Source organism: Callorhinus ursinus, unplaced genomic scaffold, assembly GCF_003265705.2.
Source record: "Callorhinus ursinus isolate GAN/ISIS: 27379988/994484 unplaced genomic scaffold, GSC_fseal_2.0 scaffold9, whole genome shotgun sequence".
NCBI lineage: Eukaryota > Metazoa > Chordata > Mammalia > Carnivora > Otariidae > Callorhinus > Callorhinus ursinus.
Genome location: NW_027397071.1, coordinates 6,591,126 through 6,607,426, shown reverse-complemented (window position 1 = coordinate 6,607,426; position 16,301 = coordinate 6,591,126). Strand labels below are relative to the sequence as shown.

At 41.4% G+C, this 16,301-nt stretch overlaps 1 protein-coding gene across 7 annotated transcripts in view; it reads left to right on the top strand.

Moving 5' to 3' along the window:
- The first annotated feature begins 6,040 nt into the window (after window positions 1–6,040).
- LRIG2 (leucine rich repeats and immunoglobulin like domains 2) overlaps window positions 6,041–16,301 on the top strand; it is a 71,315-nt gene continuing 61,054 nt past the window's right edge. For 2 of the 7 annotated variants that reach the window (XM_025872441.2, XM_025872440.2), the window contains exon 1: window positions 6,041–7,125. In XM_025872441.2, the coding sequence (XP_025728226.1) occupies window positions 6,887–7,125 (239 nt within the window). In that variant the 5' untranslated portion in view covers window positions 6,041–6,886. Of the gene's footprint in view, window positions 7,126–10,168; window positions 10,489–16,301 lie in introns of those variants that run through there. The other 5 variants (XM_025872439.2, XM_025872445.2, XM_025872442.2 and 2 more) reach the window with 5 other exon arrangements.

Sequence of the window (16,301 nt, the reverse complement as noted above, 5' to 3'; positions counted from 1 at the left end):
ACATTTTGGTGCATGTGTCCAGTGCATAAGCATGCCTGTCTCTAAGGTGTATATCTAAAAGTGGAATTGCTACATTGTGATATATGTACATTTTCGGCTTTACTAGATAATCCCATGCTGTTTTCCAAAGTGGTTACACTAATTCTGATCCCCATTAGCTTTTTTTTTTTTTTAAAGATTTTATTTATTTATTTGAGAGAGAGAATGAGAGAGAGAGAGAGAGTTCATGAGAGGGGGGAAAGGTCAGAGGGAGAAGCAGATTCCCTGCTGAGCAGGGAGCCTGATGCGGGACTCGATCCTGGGACTCCAGGATCATGACCTGAGCCGAAGGCAGTCGCTTAACCAACTGAGCCACCCAGGCGCCCTCCCCATTAGCTTTGATGAGACACCTCATTGCTCCATTTTCTTACCAACACTCAGGATTGTCAGGTTTTGTAATTTTTATCCACCTGATATGTATAGTGGTATTTCATTGTGGCTTTAATATTCCACAACCCTGACACATAATGAGATTAAACAATGTCTCATGTGCTTTTTGGCTATTTGTACTTTCTTTTTCTTTTGAAGTGTCCCTTAAAATTTTATGCCCATTTTTCTTTTAGGTTGATTGCCTTTATCCCATTGATTTGCAGGAAATCTTTGCAAATTTGGGATACTTCGTTGGTTATGTATGTTGTATATATCTTTTTTTAAAAAAAGATTTTATTTATTTATTCATGAGAGACAGAGAGAGAGAGAGAGAGGGGCAGAGGGAGAAGCAGGCTCCCCACTGAGCAGGGAGCCTGATGCGGGACTCGATCCTAGGACCCTGGGATCATGACCTGAGCTGAAGGCAGATGCTTAACCATCTGAGCCACCCAGGCGCCCTGTTGTATATATCTTTTACTGGTGTCTTTTGTGAATGAAAATTTTGACATATATGGTGTCTACATATATCATTCTTTTTTTTTTATGATGAATGATCTTTTTCTGCTTTAAGACATCCTTTTCTATTCCAAAATGAAAAAGATAGTTTTTACTATTCTCTTCTAAAAGCTTTATGGTTTTACTTTTCAGTTTTAGGTCTTAAACTGATTTTTTGTATGTGGTGTGAAAAAGGATCTAGTTTCATTTTTTCCCTGTGTGATTATTTAATGATCTTAGCCCCATTTATTGAAAAGTCTGTCCTTTCTCTAATGATCTGAAGTTCTAACTGGGTCATAAATCAAATGTCAAACTAAGTCTCTGATATGTACCAAAAGTCTATGTAACTTTCCCTGTGGCAATACTACACTTTTTAATCACTATAGCTTTAACAGCTATCTTTTTTTTAAGTTTATTTATTCATTTTTTTAGTAATCTCTGCACCCAACATGGGGCTTGAACTCAGAACCCTGAGATCAAGAGTCACATGCTCTTCTAACTGAGCCAGCCAGGCACTTGCTTAACATCTATCTTGATATCTGGTAAAGCAAATCCATCTACACTTTTTAAAGATTTTATTTATTCATTTGAGAGAGAGAGAGAGAGGCAGAGAGAGCACAAGCAGGGGAAGAGGCAGAGTGAGAGGGAGAAGCAGACTCCCTGCTGAGCTGGGACCCTGACATGGGGCTGGATCCCAGGACCTGGAGATCGTGACCTGAGCCAAAGGCAGATGCTTAACCATCTGAGCCACCCAGGTGCCCCCATCTACATTTTTTGCTGTTATTTTCTCCTTGCAATACCATGTACATTTAGGATTTTTACTAGGATTGCATTAAGTCTACAAATCAATCAGGGAGAATTGACAACTTTATTATGATGATTTTTCCAATCTAAAAGCAGAGTAAAACTCTCCATTTACTTAGACCTTTTAGGAAATACTTTTCAATAATGCTTTATAATGTTCTCCATATATTTTTTCTCTTGCACATCTTTGATCAAGGCGTCTTTTAGTTCTATCCTAGGTGTCTTATGGTTTTTATTGCTATTGCATGTGCTGTCTTTTGAAAAAAATTGTATTTTATAATTGCTGTTTTACTAATCATTGATTTTAGTTTGTCAATCCTGTAGTCAGAAACTTGTTGAGCCTTTTTACTAATTCCAGTAGTTTACTTGAAGATTCTTTTGGATTTTTCCTTCAGACAATCATAACTTGTTTGAGTAAGGGTACTTTTGTATCTTAAAATCCTTATACATTTGGGGCGCCTGGGTGGCTCAGCCGGTTAGGTGTCTGCCTTCAGGTCATGATCCCAGGGTCCTGGGATCGAGCCCCGCCTTGGGCTCCCTGCTTGGCAGGAAGCCTTCTCCCTCTCCCTCTGCCTGCCGTACCCCTCTCTTGTGCTCCCTCTCCCTCTCAATGTCAAATAAATAAATAAAATCTTTAAAAAAATTCTTATACCTTTTATATCTTCGCTTGCACTGCTTAGAACCTCTTGCTGCACTGGTTACAGCCTCTAGGACTTACTGTATGGAAGCAGTAATAGTCATCTTTGTCTTGATCCTAATGTAAGGTGAGTATTTTTTTTTAAAGATTTTATTTATTTGAGAGAGAGAGCAAGCCAGAGAGAGAGCATGAGCGGGGGCGTGGGGGAGCAGAGGGAGAAGGAGAAGCAGGCTCCCCACTGAGCAGGGAGCCCTACAGTGGGGGGAGGGGGCAAGCCCAGGGCCCAGGATCTTGACCTGAGCCGAAAGCAGACCCTTAACTTACTGAGCCACTCAGGGACCCCAAGATGACTATTTTTAATGTTTGTATTATATTGTATTTCTTTAAGAGTTTTTTTCTTTTTTTAAAGTAATCTCTACACCCAATATGGGGCTTGAACTCGGTCAGTAGAGCATGTGACTCTGAGATCAAGAGTCACGTGCTCTATTGACTGAGCCAGCCAGGTGCCTCTATTTCATTGTATTTTTAATGTTAATATTAAGTATGAAGTTTGCTTCAGGTTTTGGTAAATATCCTTTATCAGCTTAAGGAATTTCATTGTGTTCCAAGTTGGCAAAAAGTTTTTGTAATGAATATTTCTGAAAATTATGTTAAACACATATATATGATATATTACATATATGATATTTACATGTATCTTACGGTATATGGGGCCTATATTATATATCATATGGGCATATATATGTGTTAAAGAAGAAAAACCATAGAACTATTTTAGTATATGAAAAAATATATGATATACAGTATATTTATATATGTAATATATAACATATATAACATGAATATACACACATATTATATCTGATAATGTAGTGAATTGCTGATAACGAAGTGAATGGCTAGCACTCTCTGATTTACCTGTCGAAGAGTACATTCATGCTGTTTGCCGTGCGGATAGTTTTTTTTTTGTTTTTTGTTTTTGTTTTTTTTTTAAAGATTTTATTTATTTATTCATGAGAGACAGAGAGAGAGAGAGAGAGAGAGGCAGAGGGAGAAGCAGGCTCCCAAGGAGCAGGGAGCCTGATGCGCGACTCGATCCCAGGACCCTGGGATCATGACCTGAGCCGAAGGCAGACGCTTAACCATCTGAGCCACCTAGGCGCCCCTGCCGTGCGGATAGTTTTGAGGGAAACAAGATTGGAAAAAGGAGTTCAGTTAGGAGGCTACTGAAGTGGTGTAGGTGAGAGATGATTATGTCTTGAGCTGGTATGGTGGTAATGGAGATGGAAAGAAGCAATCAGTTTTAAGGTATATTTTGGATTTGCTGATGGACTGGATGTGGGGTAACCATTGGGAGCACATGGAGAATAAAGGGAAAGGAAAGACTTGAAGATGAGTCCTAGATTTCTGGTTTTAAATTTTTTTGTAAAAAAAATTATGGTAAAATATACATAACATAAAATTTACCCTTTTAACCATTTTTAAGTTACAGTTCTGCGTCATTAAGTACATTTATGTTGTTTTGCAACCATCAGCACTATCCATCTCCAGAACTTTTTTCATCATCCCAACTGAAACTTAGTATCTATTAAACAATAACTCCTATCTTCTTCTCCCCTGGCCCCTGGCAACCACCATTCTATTTTCTGTCTCTATGAATTTGACTACTTTAGGTACCTCGTGTAAATGGAATTAACAATATTTGTCTTTTTGTGACTGGTTTATTTCACTTAGTATAATGTCTTCAGATTTCATCCATGTTGTAGCATGTATCAGAATTCCCTTCCTTTTCAAGGGTGACTAATACTCTACTGAGTGTATATACCACATTTTCTTTATACATTCATCTGTTGATGGACACTTGGTTTGCTTCCACCTTTTGGCTGACTATGAATAATGCTGCTATGAACATGGGTGTGCAAATATCTCTTCAAGTCCTTGCTTTTATTTCTTTTGGGTATATACCCAAATGTGGAATTGCTCAGTCATAGGATAATTCTGTCTTTACGTTTCCATTTTCCACACTAGTCACACCATTTTACATTCTCACCAGCAATGCACAAGAGTTCCAATTTTACATCCTTGCAACACTTTTTTTGTTTTGCTTTTGTTTTGTGGGTTTTTTTTTTTTTAATAATAGCCATCCTGATGGGTGTAAAGTGCTATCTCACTGTGGTTTTGATTTGCATTTCCTTAATGATGAAGGATGTTGAGCATTTTTTCATGTGCTTATTAAACGTTGTATATCTTCTTTAGAAAAATGTCTAAGTCCTTTGCCCATTCTTCCTTTTTTTTTATTATTGAGTTGTAGGAGTTTTTTTTTTTTTAAGATTATTTATTTGAGAGAGAAAGAGCGTGCACATGCTTGGGGAGGTGGGGGCAATGATTCTCAAGCAGACTCTACACCAAATGCAGAGCCCGATGTGGGGCTCAATCCCACAACCCTCTACCTATCAGAATGGTAAAAAATAATGTGCAGAAGGAATTAAGAACTGGGAGGGGCTCCTAGCTGGTGTGACCTGCACAACTTATTCGGGAGGACACAAGATAGAGAGCATGAATTTCTATTGTGCCCAGAGGGAAGCTCTGAAACCATAATTCAGAGAGGTACTAAGATACTCCTGCCTATGCCCAGTTTCTTAGTGGAGGTTGTTAAGCATGCTTAATAGCCAGGGAAAGGAGGTTAAGAGTAAGTTTCACCCTGCTGTCTTGGCTTTTAAAGTTTGGTTAAGATTGGAGCATTGGATATGTCTTTGGATATCTAAGCAATGGACATCCAAGAAATATTTCAATTCTTAAAAAATTGAAAAAGGGTTTTAAAAGCATAATTGTGACTCCAAACCTGCCATGGAAAGATTGATTTCAGTTACTTTCTAGGACAACCTTATGACCTAGGCATTATCACTTTTTTAACCTGCTTGGTCTTTCAATTTGCAAAAGTCAGAAAACCCATAGTAATGCCAGTGTGCCTCTGCTCCAGGTAATTTGTTGAGATAGAAACAGGTCCAAAGTGGAGTCACTTGTGCTAAGCCCCACATCAGCAAACCAAGATTAAATACTTAACCTAACTGCAGTTTCCGCTACTCCCAGGACTGTGACCTTTCATCAGTCAGTCTGGAATTACCTGGTCAGCGCTGGTAAGGTGATGTGCCTGACAGACGCCCCCCGCCCACCACCAAAGGAGGTGACTTTTGCTCGAAACTTTGTTTTTTCCATCCACTTCTGCCTACAAAAGCCTTCCATTTTATACATCTCCTCAGAGCTCCTTTGCTGGGTGGGATGAGGCCTGGTTCATGAATGTTGTATAACACCAACTAGATCTTCAAATTTACTCAGCTGAATTTGTTTCTAACACTTCATTGAACCTCTCTGGGATTGTTTTCTCATCAGCAACAATCGTCCTGTCAATTTTACAGTCATTGAGAGACCAAACAAGGTAACAGATGGAAATGCTCTTTGAAAAGTATAAAAGCACTACATAGAAGTGAGCCACCATATTCTCGAAGTCTTATTCATAAACTTGGATATAAGAAATGGCTGAGTGAGCATAAGGAGGCCAGACTTGGCTCTTCCTAGTAAGTTTTTCATAGCCTCTGCTTCAGGATAAATAACACCCAGCCTTCGCTTTGTTGACTATTTAACATCCTCTTTATAGGTCCCACTTGCTTTTCTGAGTGTGAGCATAAAGGACAGCTTCTCTGAAACAGAGGAAGGCAGGGTATTTTCCTTAGAGACATGCCTTGCAGATGCAGTCCCATCAACATTTATTAAACTCCAAGCTAAAATAGAAGCTGGAGGTACACAGATGAATAGAGGGCCTCTTCCTTCAGGAGCTGATCAACTGATAGCAGTCCATCAACTGATAGTGATAACATGCTTCCTGTTAAGAGAGTGGGAGTTGTCGCCCACTTGCAGGACTGCAGGAGCTGCAGACAAGCAGGAGGGGGCAGCGGCGGCCCCAGCTGGGCTCTGGAGGCCAACGCCAGGTAACATACCTTCAGAGTCCGCGACTAGGAAGGTAGCCCTTCTATCATTCCCCTTCCATAGAGCCCAGAAGATCCTTTTCTACTATTATAGAAAATATCCCCCAAATCAAGACTTCGGACTTGCAGAGTTTTAGCCGCTATTCCTCTTAAGAAGCTACTGCGCCCTCCAGCGGAAAATTGGTGGCGGAACACCAAACGGGCGCCACATCCTACCGGACACCTTAAAATCCTCCTTAAGAAACTCCCAATCACCGGCCCCGCCTCCTCACGGAGTCCCGCCCCCGGCGCGACCTCGTTCTGTGGCACCGATTGGCTGGCTCCTGTGCGTGAAGACGTTGCGTCGCGGGGCGGGGCGGAGGAGCGTTGTCCGTAGGGCCTGAGCCGTGTGTCCTCGGCCGCCGCCCCCGCTGCTGTGCGTATCCGCCCCTATCCTACCTTCGGAGGGTACAGGCGACAGCCGGGCCCTGGGGTGGCAGCGCAGCCACCAAACGTCTCCGTCGAGCTGTCTTTCTGGTTGGCGGCTCTTCTCGGCTTGGTCCAGGTCGGGGGGTGGAAAATGGCGCCGGCGCTACAAGGCGTCCAGGAGGAGCCGCTGCTGGATTGTCGGTCCACACCACTTTCCCGGCTCCTTTTCCTCGCCCAGGCTGCCCTCCTCTTGCTGCCGGCCGCTCGGGCAGGCCTCTGCCCCGCGCCCTGCTCCTGCCGCATCCCTCTGCTGGACTGCAGTCGCAGGAAACTACCAGCGCCGAGCTGGAGGGCGCTGTCGAGCCCGCTGCCCCCCGACGCTGCCAGCTTGTGAGTAGGGTTGCCGGGAGGGGGTCCAAAGGAAGGGGAGCTCTGCCTCCCAGGGGACGGGAGGGAGATACACTGGGTCGGAGGTCGCGGTCGGGAGCATAAGTTCTGAAGAGAAATGCCATTACAGTGTTGTGAACATTTTTTGAGGTGGGGTGGGAGCCAGAACACCTGGAGTTAAGGTTCTGGAGACTAGTATGAAAACCAGGGTTAAGATTCTGGAGGCCAGGGAGTTTGTGATTCCTGGGCTGGGGAGGAGTTGGGACGGGGATATTGTGAAGGGCTCAATGGACCTGGGCACCGGCCTTGACTCTGGATGGTTGGAGATCCTCGCCCACTTTGGGCTGCATCATCCAGTGTGTAACTCAACTCGAATGCTCCCCAGGTACGTGATTTTATAACCACGATCGCCAAAGACATAAGAACGGTCCTTTTGTCTCTAGTTCGCGTTTTGACACATTGGGTGTTGTAGTTTTGATACTTAAATTACAGGGTTAAAACAGCATGTGTTGGGAGATCCAGTACTAACCCGAGGAAATATCTTTATAAGTAGCTTTTTTTTTTTATATCTAAGTCAGGATTCACTATAAAGAAAGGAAGGAGTATTCTTTTCCAGATCATGTGATGCTTTAATTGTTTTCAGTGCATTTCCTTGTGGCAAAGAACCTAAAAATCAGTTCTCTTTGTTTATGTGTGGGAAGCGAGTACTGTGATTGGATGAATTCTTCTGGAGACTCCACTGCTGAGGGCTCATCTTGACAGGCCTGTGTTAAGACAGTGGCACCTGGAGAGCTCATTAGTCTGAGTCAGCCTAGTGGCATTAGGAGCAACAGTAGGTGTTAGATGCTGCAATTATGGGGTTTCTTAACCACTAACGTACAGTTACTTCTCTGCTAACTGAGCAACGAATTTATTAATTGACAGACTTTAATGGAGTCTTCTCTAAAAAGAGTGTCACAAAAAAGAATAGTTTGAGGTGCCATTAAAATATGAGGGGCTGTTTGGATTTTCCTTGCAAGTAAAATACAAATAGAAATTCTCTTCTGCTGCAGAGGTTAAAGTATTTAAACATTTACAAATAGGTTAAGATATATGGGGGAAAAAGCTACTTCAGAAATTCTTTGAGAAAATTAAGGTAACTTAACCAAATGTAGCATAAATCAGCAATAAAATAGGATGTTTTCTTTTGTTTTTTGATAGTGACACATGTAGCTAATTCTGGTTCTGTTGACCCAGATTAAATTTAAAAATTGTTACCAGTGAGCAGCATAGTCTGAATTGAACCTAGCACAGCATCTTTGTAATGCAGCAAGTGCCTTTTTCTAAGAAATTCTTGGAACAGCTACCTGATTATGATGGAATAAATCTGGTGCAGGTTTAAAACCAACACTTTAACTGTGATTGAAATAAATGTGGCTTACTTACAAGATCCTACATTGGTAGGTAAACAGTAATTAGGAATAGTTTTATGTACGATACAATTATTTTGTGTCTAGGTTTGATTTTTGTTTAATCTAGACAGATTTCCTAAAGCCAAATGACATCCCCAAATTCTAAATGTCCTATAATGGAATTGACATTTTCAGTTGATGTAAAATGCCTGGGAGAACAGTTCTGTTGTAGAAATGTAATTGGAAGTCTTACATTAGCAGGAGAACTCTTAGAATATTAAAACATCGTGCTTTTATAAACTGAGAAATGTAACATTCTTTAGTCATTGCTTTCAGCTATAAAACCACCAGGTACACATGGATTTTTTAATGTAATTTTGAATGTTTAAAGTAGATGTAATGCTGTAAATAGTGATTCAAACTCAAATGCTGAAACTTGTGGCCATCATCAAAAAGATTATAGATGAAATCCGTTAATCTTGGTTTTTTTAAATATATATGTATATCTTTACCCAGTTCCTGGTGTAGAGTTTCTGAATCCTTTGTAATTTCCTAAATGATAAGAGCACTAGGAGCATCTTGTGTTCTAACACTCAGTCTTTGACTTATTCCTGACACAAGCTCCTAAATCCCTTGGTATTTCCTGGGTGATGGGAGTGTCTTTTGACCTGAAGAGGTGACTCTTGATAGGCTCCTGCATAGCTTCAGGATGGGAGCCCCTCACCAGAAAGACCAAGCCATGGTTAGAAGCTTGGAACTTTCAGCCCTATCCTGTTTTCCTGGAAGAGGAGCGGGGATAGAGATTGAGTTAATAACTGATCATGCCTATATGATTAGCCTCCATAAAATCCCCAAAGTATGGACTTTGAAGAGCTTCTAGGGTGGTGAACATACCTTGATGCTGAGAGTGGCACACTCCAACTTTACTGGGACAGAAACTCCTGCGCCAGACCCTTCCAGATCTCACCCTATGTATCTCTTCGTCTGGCTGTTCAACTGTGTTCTTTACCATATCCTTTATTATGTAATAAGCCAGTAAATGTAAGTGTTTCTCTGAGTTCTGGGAGCTGTTCTAGCAAGTGATTGAATCCAGTGAGGGGGTCATGGGAACCTACAATTTGTAGCCAAGTCAGACAGAAGTTGTAGGTAACATGGGGACCCACTACTTGTGATTGGTGTCTGAAGTTGGGGGCAGTCTTAGACTGAGATCTTATGTCATGAGGTCTGCTGTAACTCCAGTTAGTGTTAGAATTGAATTGAATTGCAGCTGGTGTTGGAGAATTGGTTGGTGTGGGAAGAAAAACCCCACACGTCTGGTGTCAGAAGTATTCTGTGTGGAGTAAAAGGAAGCAACAGGTAACAAAAACTCTTTGCTTGGGCAGACTTTAGTTAGGCTTCTGAACCTTTCCTGGGCCATATGTACACATCCTTGTAAAATGTAGTTTTAGCAAGACCCTTGCTAAGTCAGTTGAGCAAGAAGCGCTCCCCCTTGATGTCTGATTGGGTTCCTCCTCCTACTACACCCAGAAGATGACGTCTGATTGCCCTTTGCCTGTTTTCAGCAAGAATCCTTTAGGCTGTTTAGTCAGAGCCCCCCTGCCCCTAACCACTGATGTTTCCTATTAATAATTTTCCATTCATTGACCTTACCCTTCTCCTTAGCTATACAGTTCCTCTTGCCCATGCAATATTCAGAGTTGAGCCCAGTCTCTTTCCTCCACTACAAAATTTCATAGCCTCACCACCCCCCAAAGTCTTCCTTACCAGGCTTTAACAAGTGTCATTTTTTTCCTTTTAACAGTTGTGCCTCAACTGGGATAGGATCAGATTCATCATTGGACCCCCAGACCTCTCACCCAGGACCCTAAGGGCATACCTTTGAAGACTTTATCTTCACTCCTGACTGATTGATCGGGGATCCATTGGTGAGTCCGACTCCTGAACCATTGCTCCGGACAAACGTCCGTGGAAGCTGGTAAGGGCAGATTTTGATTCCTAAGGGTCTGAGTATACCCCAGAAGATGAGATAGAGAGTCCCAGATAAACACAGGTTGGGTTGGAGTCCCGTTTGTCTGTAAGAAGCTCAGAGTGCTAGGCAAACAGCTGTTTGTAAGAAGCGGGGTTAGAGTCCTAGGCTTCTTGGTTTGAAAGCTACCTACCAGTCTGGAAATCTCTTCTTCTTGGCTCTTTTTTTTCTGAGTGGGGATTATTTTCTGACTCTCTGGATTGGAAATCTTTCTTTTTTCCCCCCCTTGACTCATTGTACTGAAGTCTATCTTTCTGGCTCTCTATAATACCTCTTAGTTTTCTTTGTTGGAGCCTGCTTTTTCCAGGGGAACTTCTCGTTTGACTCAAATACCCTTCTTGAACCCCTGCTAGCTGTGTTTTCTGCCAGCTCTGTCTTACCTCCATCCATGTTGGCATGCTTTTGCTGAGAATAATAGAGAACTTCATTGGCCTCTTTGGGAAACTTGAGCTCTCCCCAGTCTGGCTCCTTGAAGAGCTCTCCCTTCGCATTGCTGCTCTTCCGCCTCCTCCCTCTTCCCACCTTCAGTCTTCCCTCCAGTTTCGTTGAATCTTTTCTTATGTCCCCCTCCAAACTCCTTCCTCCTCTCCACCTCCGCCAGACCTTTTTCCACCACACTCTTTCTAGTCACTTGAATTTTGGGCCCTCTGCCCTCCATTGGGGGCTGTCAGGGGACTTAAGGACCCCCCAAAGCAACTACTTGACCTGAAAAGGAAAAGCCTAACTGGAAGTAGACAGGATGTTTTGGCCAGTTGGATGGGCTTTGGAGATATCCAGACAGTTGCTAGATGTCTCCTTGGTCACTCACTTGAAATTTGATCCACAGCTTCCATAAAGTGCCATATCAGGGCAAGGGAAGGTCTTGAAGGTGGTCTTTACACAATTGGTAAACAAATAACATTAACTTGGCCTGACATTTCCTAGAAACACATTTTTTTTTGTAAGATTTTTATTTATTTGAGAGAGCATACACATGTCTGCGTGTGAGTACAAGCAGGGGGAGAAGGGGCAGAGGCAGAGGGAGAAGCAGACCCCCCGCGGAGCAGGAAGCCCGATGCGGGGCTGGATCCCAGGACCCCGGGATCATGACCTGAGCTGAAGGCAGATGCTTAACCTACTGAGCCCCCCAGGCGCCCCTAGAAACATAATTTGTATAAAAATAGAAAGTGGAGAAAAGACAAGAACTAATTATTTTGTATAAGCCAGTGAATTTGTATTACTGTGTCTTACTAACTAGGGCTTAAACAATAGCTATTGGTGATTGTATGTTTGTGTGTGTGTATGTATATGTATGTATGTTGTAGATGTGTGATATTTTTCTACCTCTGGATGGTATTACCAAATTAATTTATAAAATCCCTTTAAAGAGCTTCATTCAAGCTGCCTTAGAGATAAATGAGCACTTACATAAATTAAGTATTCCTGAAACTCTCAGAAGTAGAGAAACTAACCCAATGTTTTGTTTTGCCCTTTTTTTTTTTTTAAAGATTTTATTTATTTGAGAGTGTGCACTCCTGCATGAGCTGGTGGTGGGGAGGGGGCAGAGGGAGAGGGAGAAGCAGACTCCCTGCTGATCAGGGAGCCTGATGCAGGGCTCTGTCTCAGGACCCCGAAATCATGACCTGAGCTGAAGGCGGACACTTAACCAACTGAGCCACCCAGGTGCTCCAAAACTGACCCAGTGTATTAAGTACACATGATTTGGGATGAATTTTTTTTGTAAATAAAGCTATGTTTTTTGAAATTGATGGTAAAATAAAAATGGGCATGTCTTCAGAGTTGTCAGTGTTAAATATAATGCAGACATACAATTTTTCTTCTACCTAAGCTTACTAGTCAAGCTTACATAATCTCTACTAGATGTTAAGATTATAAAGATATAAATCCAAACTAAGAATAAAACATAAAATAATAATGAATTGCAGGCGCCTGGGTGGCTCAGTTGCTAAGCATCTGCCTTCAGCCCAGGTCATGATTCCAGTGTCCTGGGATTGAGCCCCACATGGGGCTCCCTGCTCAGCGGGAAGTGTGCTTCTCCCTCTCCCACTCCCCCTGCTTGTGTTCCCTCTCTTGCTGTGTCTCTCTCTGTTAAATAAATAAAAATCTTAAAAAAAAAAAAATGAATTGCTTGATGTATGTCAAGCACTATAGTAAAAAAAAAAAAAAGGGGCAGGGGGAGACCATGTATTTAATCTTCCTTGGTTTTTACTTTTGTGATACTTGCTTGTCATGTATATGTTATAAAAATAGTTAATGGGGGGGCGCATGTGGGTGGCTCGTCAGTTGGGTGTCTGCCTTCCGCTCAGGCTGTGATTTCAGGGTCCTGGGATTGAGCCCTGTGTTGGGCTCCCTGCTTGGTGGGGAGTCTGCTTCTCCCTCTCCCTCTGCCTCTCCCCCTGCTCATGCTCGCTCTCTCACACTCTCTCAAATAAATAAAATCTTAAAAATAATAGTTAATAAGGAAATAACTTCAGATGATGGCTAGCTTAGTTTGGTGTTAATATCTGCCTAAAATAAAAATAAAAATGTAGGCCATTTTTTAAAAATTTTTTTCTTTTTTTTTTCTTAGAGAGTGCAGGGGCAGGGGAAGGGCAGAGGGAGAGGGAGAGAGAGAATCTTAAGTAGGCTCCACGCCCAGCATAGAGCCTGATGTGAGGCTTGATCTCATAGCCTTCATGACTTGAGCTGAAATCACAAGTCAGGTGCCTAACCAAGTGAACCACCCAGGCACCCCAAATGTAGGTCATTTCTAAGTAAGATAAACTACTAAAAACATTTCATTACTGAACCTGAGTTTGGGTTTATGTATTTTTGGTATTTATTTTCATATGATATAGAAAATCTAAAGGTACTTGAATCTCTTAGTAAACATGTCATTTGCCACATTGAAAAATTACATTGTGAGGAATCATATGCCTCTAGAAATTGTGAGATTGCATATTCATAAGTTTACTAGTCTACAGGATGCTGATATATGACAGACAACAATTGTCTATGTCATAGTTTTCTCTGTAAAAGAAAGTTTATTAATGGTTAAAAATTGTAATCAGTATATGTAGATAAAACTATTAGAAACCATAAAAATACTATGAAACAACTTTGTATGCAAAGTATGCAAGGCATGAAGGATGTGTTTTTGTTTAGGGAAAAAAAGTAATTTTCTAAGGCAGACTGACTGGTTATTCCAGAATGAGAAAGAAGAAAAAATACAGGACAAAAACTGAATGGATATTAGAAAAACGGTTATAGATGTGCAGAACAGGAATTATATATGCGGTCAAGTTGCTAAGGTTAAGTAGATTTATAAGTTAAAAAAATTAAACTTTAACATCAAAAGTGTACCTGATGCAAAACTAGAATGTCGAAGTTTTCTTGGATTATTTGTCTACTTTTATTAAGAAACTGTAAAAAGATTTTCCTTTACCTTTTATGTAATTTGCCTAGGAAACAAAGATTTTTGTGTCTAATTAAAATAATTTCCTGTGCTTCTTATGTTCATCAGGTCTTTGATTATTTTTTAAAAAGATTCATTTATTTGAGAGAGAGAGAGAGAGAGAGAGAGAGAGAGTGTGTGTGTGTGTGTGTGTGTGTGTGTGTGTGTGTGTGTGTGTGCGCGTGCGCGCGCGCGCGCTGTGTGCGGGGTTGGGGGGTGCAGACGGAGAGGGAACGGGAGAGAAGCAGACTCCCTGCTTAGTGAGGAGCCTGACTGCTGGGCTCAATTTCATGACCCTGAGATCATGACTCGAGCCCAAATCTCTAAGTCTTTTCATTATTTTAAAAAATTGAGTCTTTTCAGTATTACAAAAGCTAAGATTTTTTCCAACTATGTAATTTTCTGTATTTGCCTTTGAAATCTCTTGTCACTTTTTCTAAATGAGTAAGTATTGTTTCACGGTGACCTGTTTTCTTAAGTGTTTATTTTTTTAAAAGATTTTATTTATTTGAGGGGCACCTGGGTGGCTCAGTCGTTAAGCATCTGCCTTCAGCTCAGGTCTTGATCCCAGGGTCCTGGGATCGAGCCCCGCATCGGGCTCTCTGCTCAGCAGGGGCCTGCTCCTACTCCCCCTGCTTGTGTTCCATCTCTTGTTGTCCCTCTCTCTCTGTCAAATAAATAAATAAAATCTTTAAAAAAAAAAAAGATTTTATTTTTTTGAGAGAGCATGCGCAGGGGGAGGGGCAGAGGGAGAGGGAGAAGCAGGTTCTCCGCTGAGCAGGGAGCCCGACATAGGGCTCAATCCCAGGACCCCAGGATCATGACCTGAGCCGAATGCAGACACTTAACTGACTGAGCCACCCAGGCGCCCCTCAGTTGAATAATTTTAAGACCATGCTTTGGACTGAGTAAGAATTTCCAGAACTAATGAAGAAACTGATGGATTCATACAACTGCTAACCCAAGATCGAGCAGAATAAGAATTAATTACATGGGACCGAATGAACTGAGGAAGATGGTTATATTTTTTTTATGACTCTTTGTTTGAAACAGTGCTAGTTCTTTAATGTTTTTCAGATTTAAAGAACCCTTTTTTTTTTTGCTCTTAAACTGTCTGTACTTTACAACAGTCTGATTATACCTTTGTGAACAAAGATGAAACAGTTTTTTCTGCTTATCTGATCCCTCCAGAATTTGGAAACTCTTAGTGCATATTATTTTCATGATACTGTAGTTATTTGTGTAAGTTGAAGAAGAATCTATTCTTGTAGCAGGATACAATTGGAAACATTGGTTTTATTACCAAGGCTTTGACTGGAATGTTATATTTGAGAGTGACATGCATAGAGTCTGGTTTAAGGGACTAAGGTTGCCCTTTTGAAGCCAGTGCTCTTGAAAGAACTGGCCTGCTATCTGGCTTACAGGGTTTCCAGCGTTATAGGTGGGTAAGGAATGTCACTTCCTGGCAGGCCCAGAAATCTCAGGCTATGGACCTCAAGGAAAGAGGAATTCATTCAGACCTATAGGTATGGGAAGATGAAGTCTGGTGGCTAATTCCTGGATTGGCTTCCTAACCTCAAGAAGCTTTTAAAAGTTTAATCTGAGATTTCCTTAAAAGTTCCAGCAAAGCAAACTCAAAAAGAGGCTGTATGGGCGGTCACTATTCTTGCTGCACCTATGTAAATAATTAGGACAAACCTAATGAGACCAGAATTCTTTTTTTTTTAAGACAAAAACCAAAAACTTTATGTTAACTGAAATGTCACAGAAGCAACTTACACACAACTTGACAAACTTAAATATCCCAGGCTTTAAATGAGACCAGAATTCTTTTGTAAAAAAGAATTAAAAGGTTGACTGTAGAGAGACTTTTTTTTGTTTCAGTGGAAAACTGTAGTGCAGCCTTGTGGGTTCTGTCTTGCACATTTTGCCAGTTCTTACCAAATATTCAACTCTGGTTTCCTCCAGTGTCTGGCTATAATTTTCCAAACTAATGTTTCTAGTTATTTCTCCCACCCTCCTGACTTGCTATCACTGAGAACTAAAACTGCCCTTTTCCTGAAACCCTGCAAGCTGAAACTGGATGACTTGATATAAACTTAAAAAAAAAAAAATTACCACGGCATATCATAATGTGGGCAACTCTTAGGCCTCCTGCTGTTTGGACCATTCACAGGTTCACCAGAACACTCAGTGCTATCCCCAGAGTTCAAACTGCAAACCAGGAAAATTCTTCAGATGGCCACTGCCACCCTCACTCCACCGTTTAAAGATACTTGGAGCTCAAGTCTGAAAATTTCAGCTGGCTCTCCTCTGGACTCAGAAACTA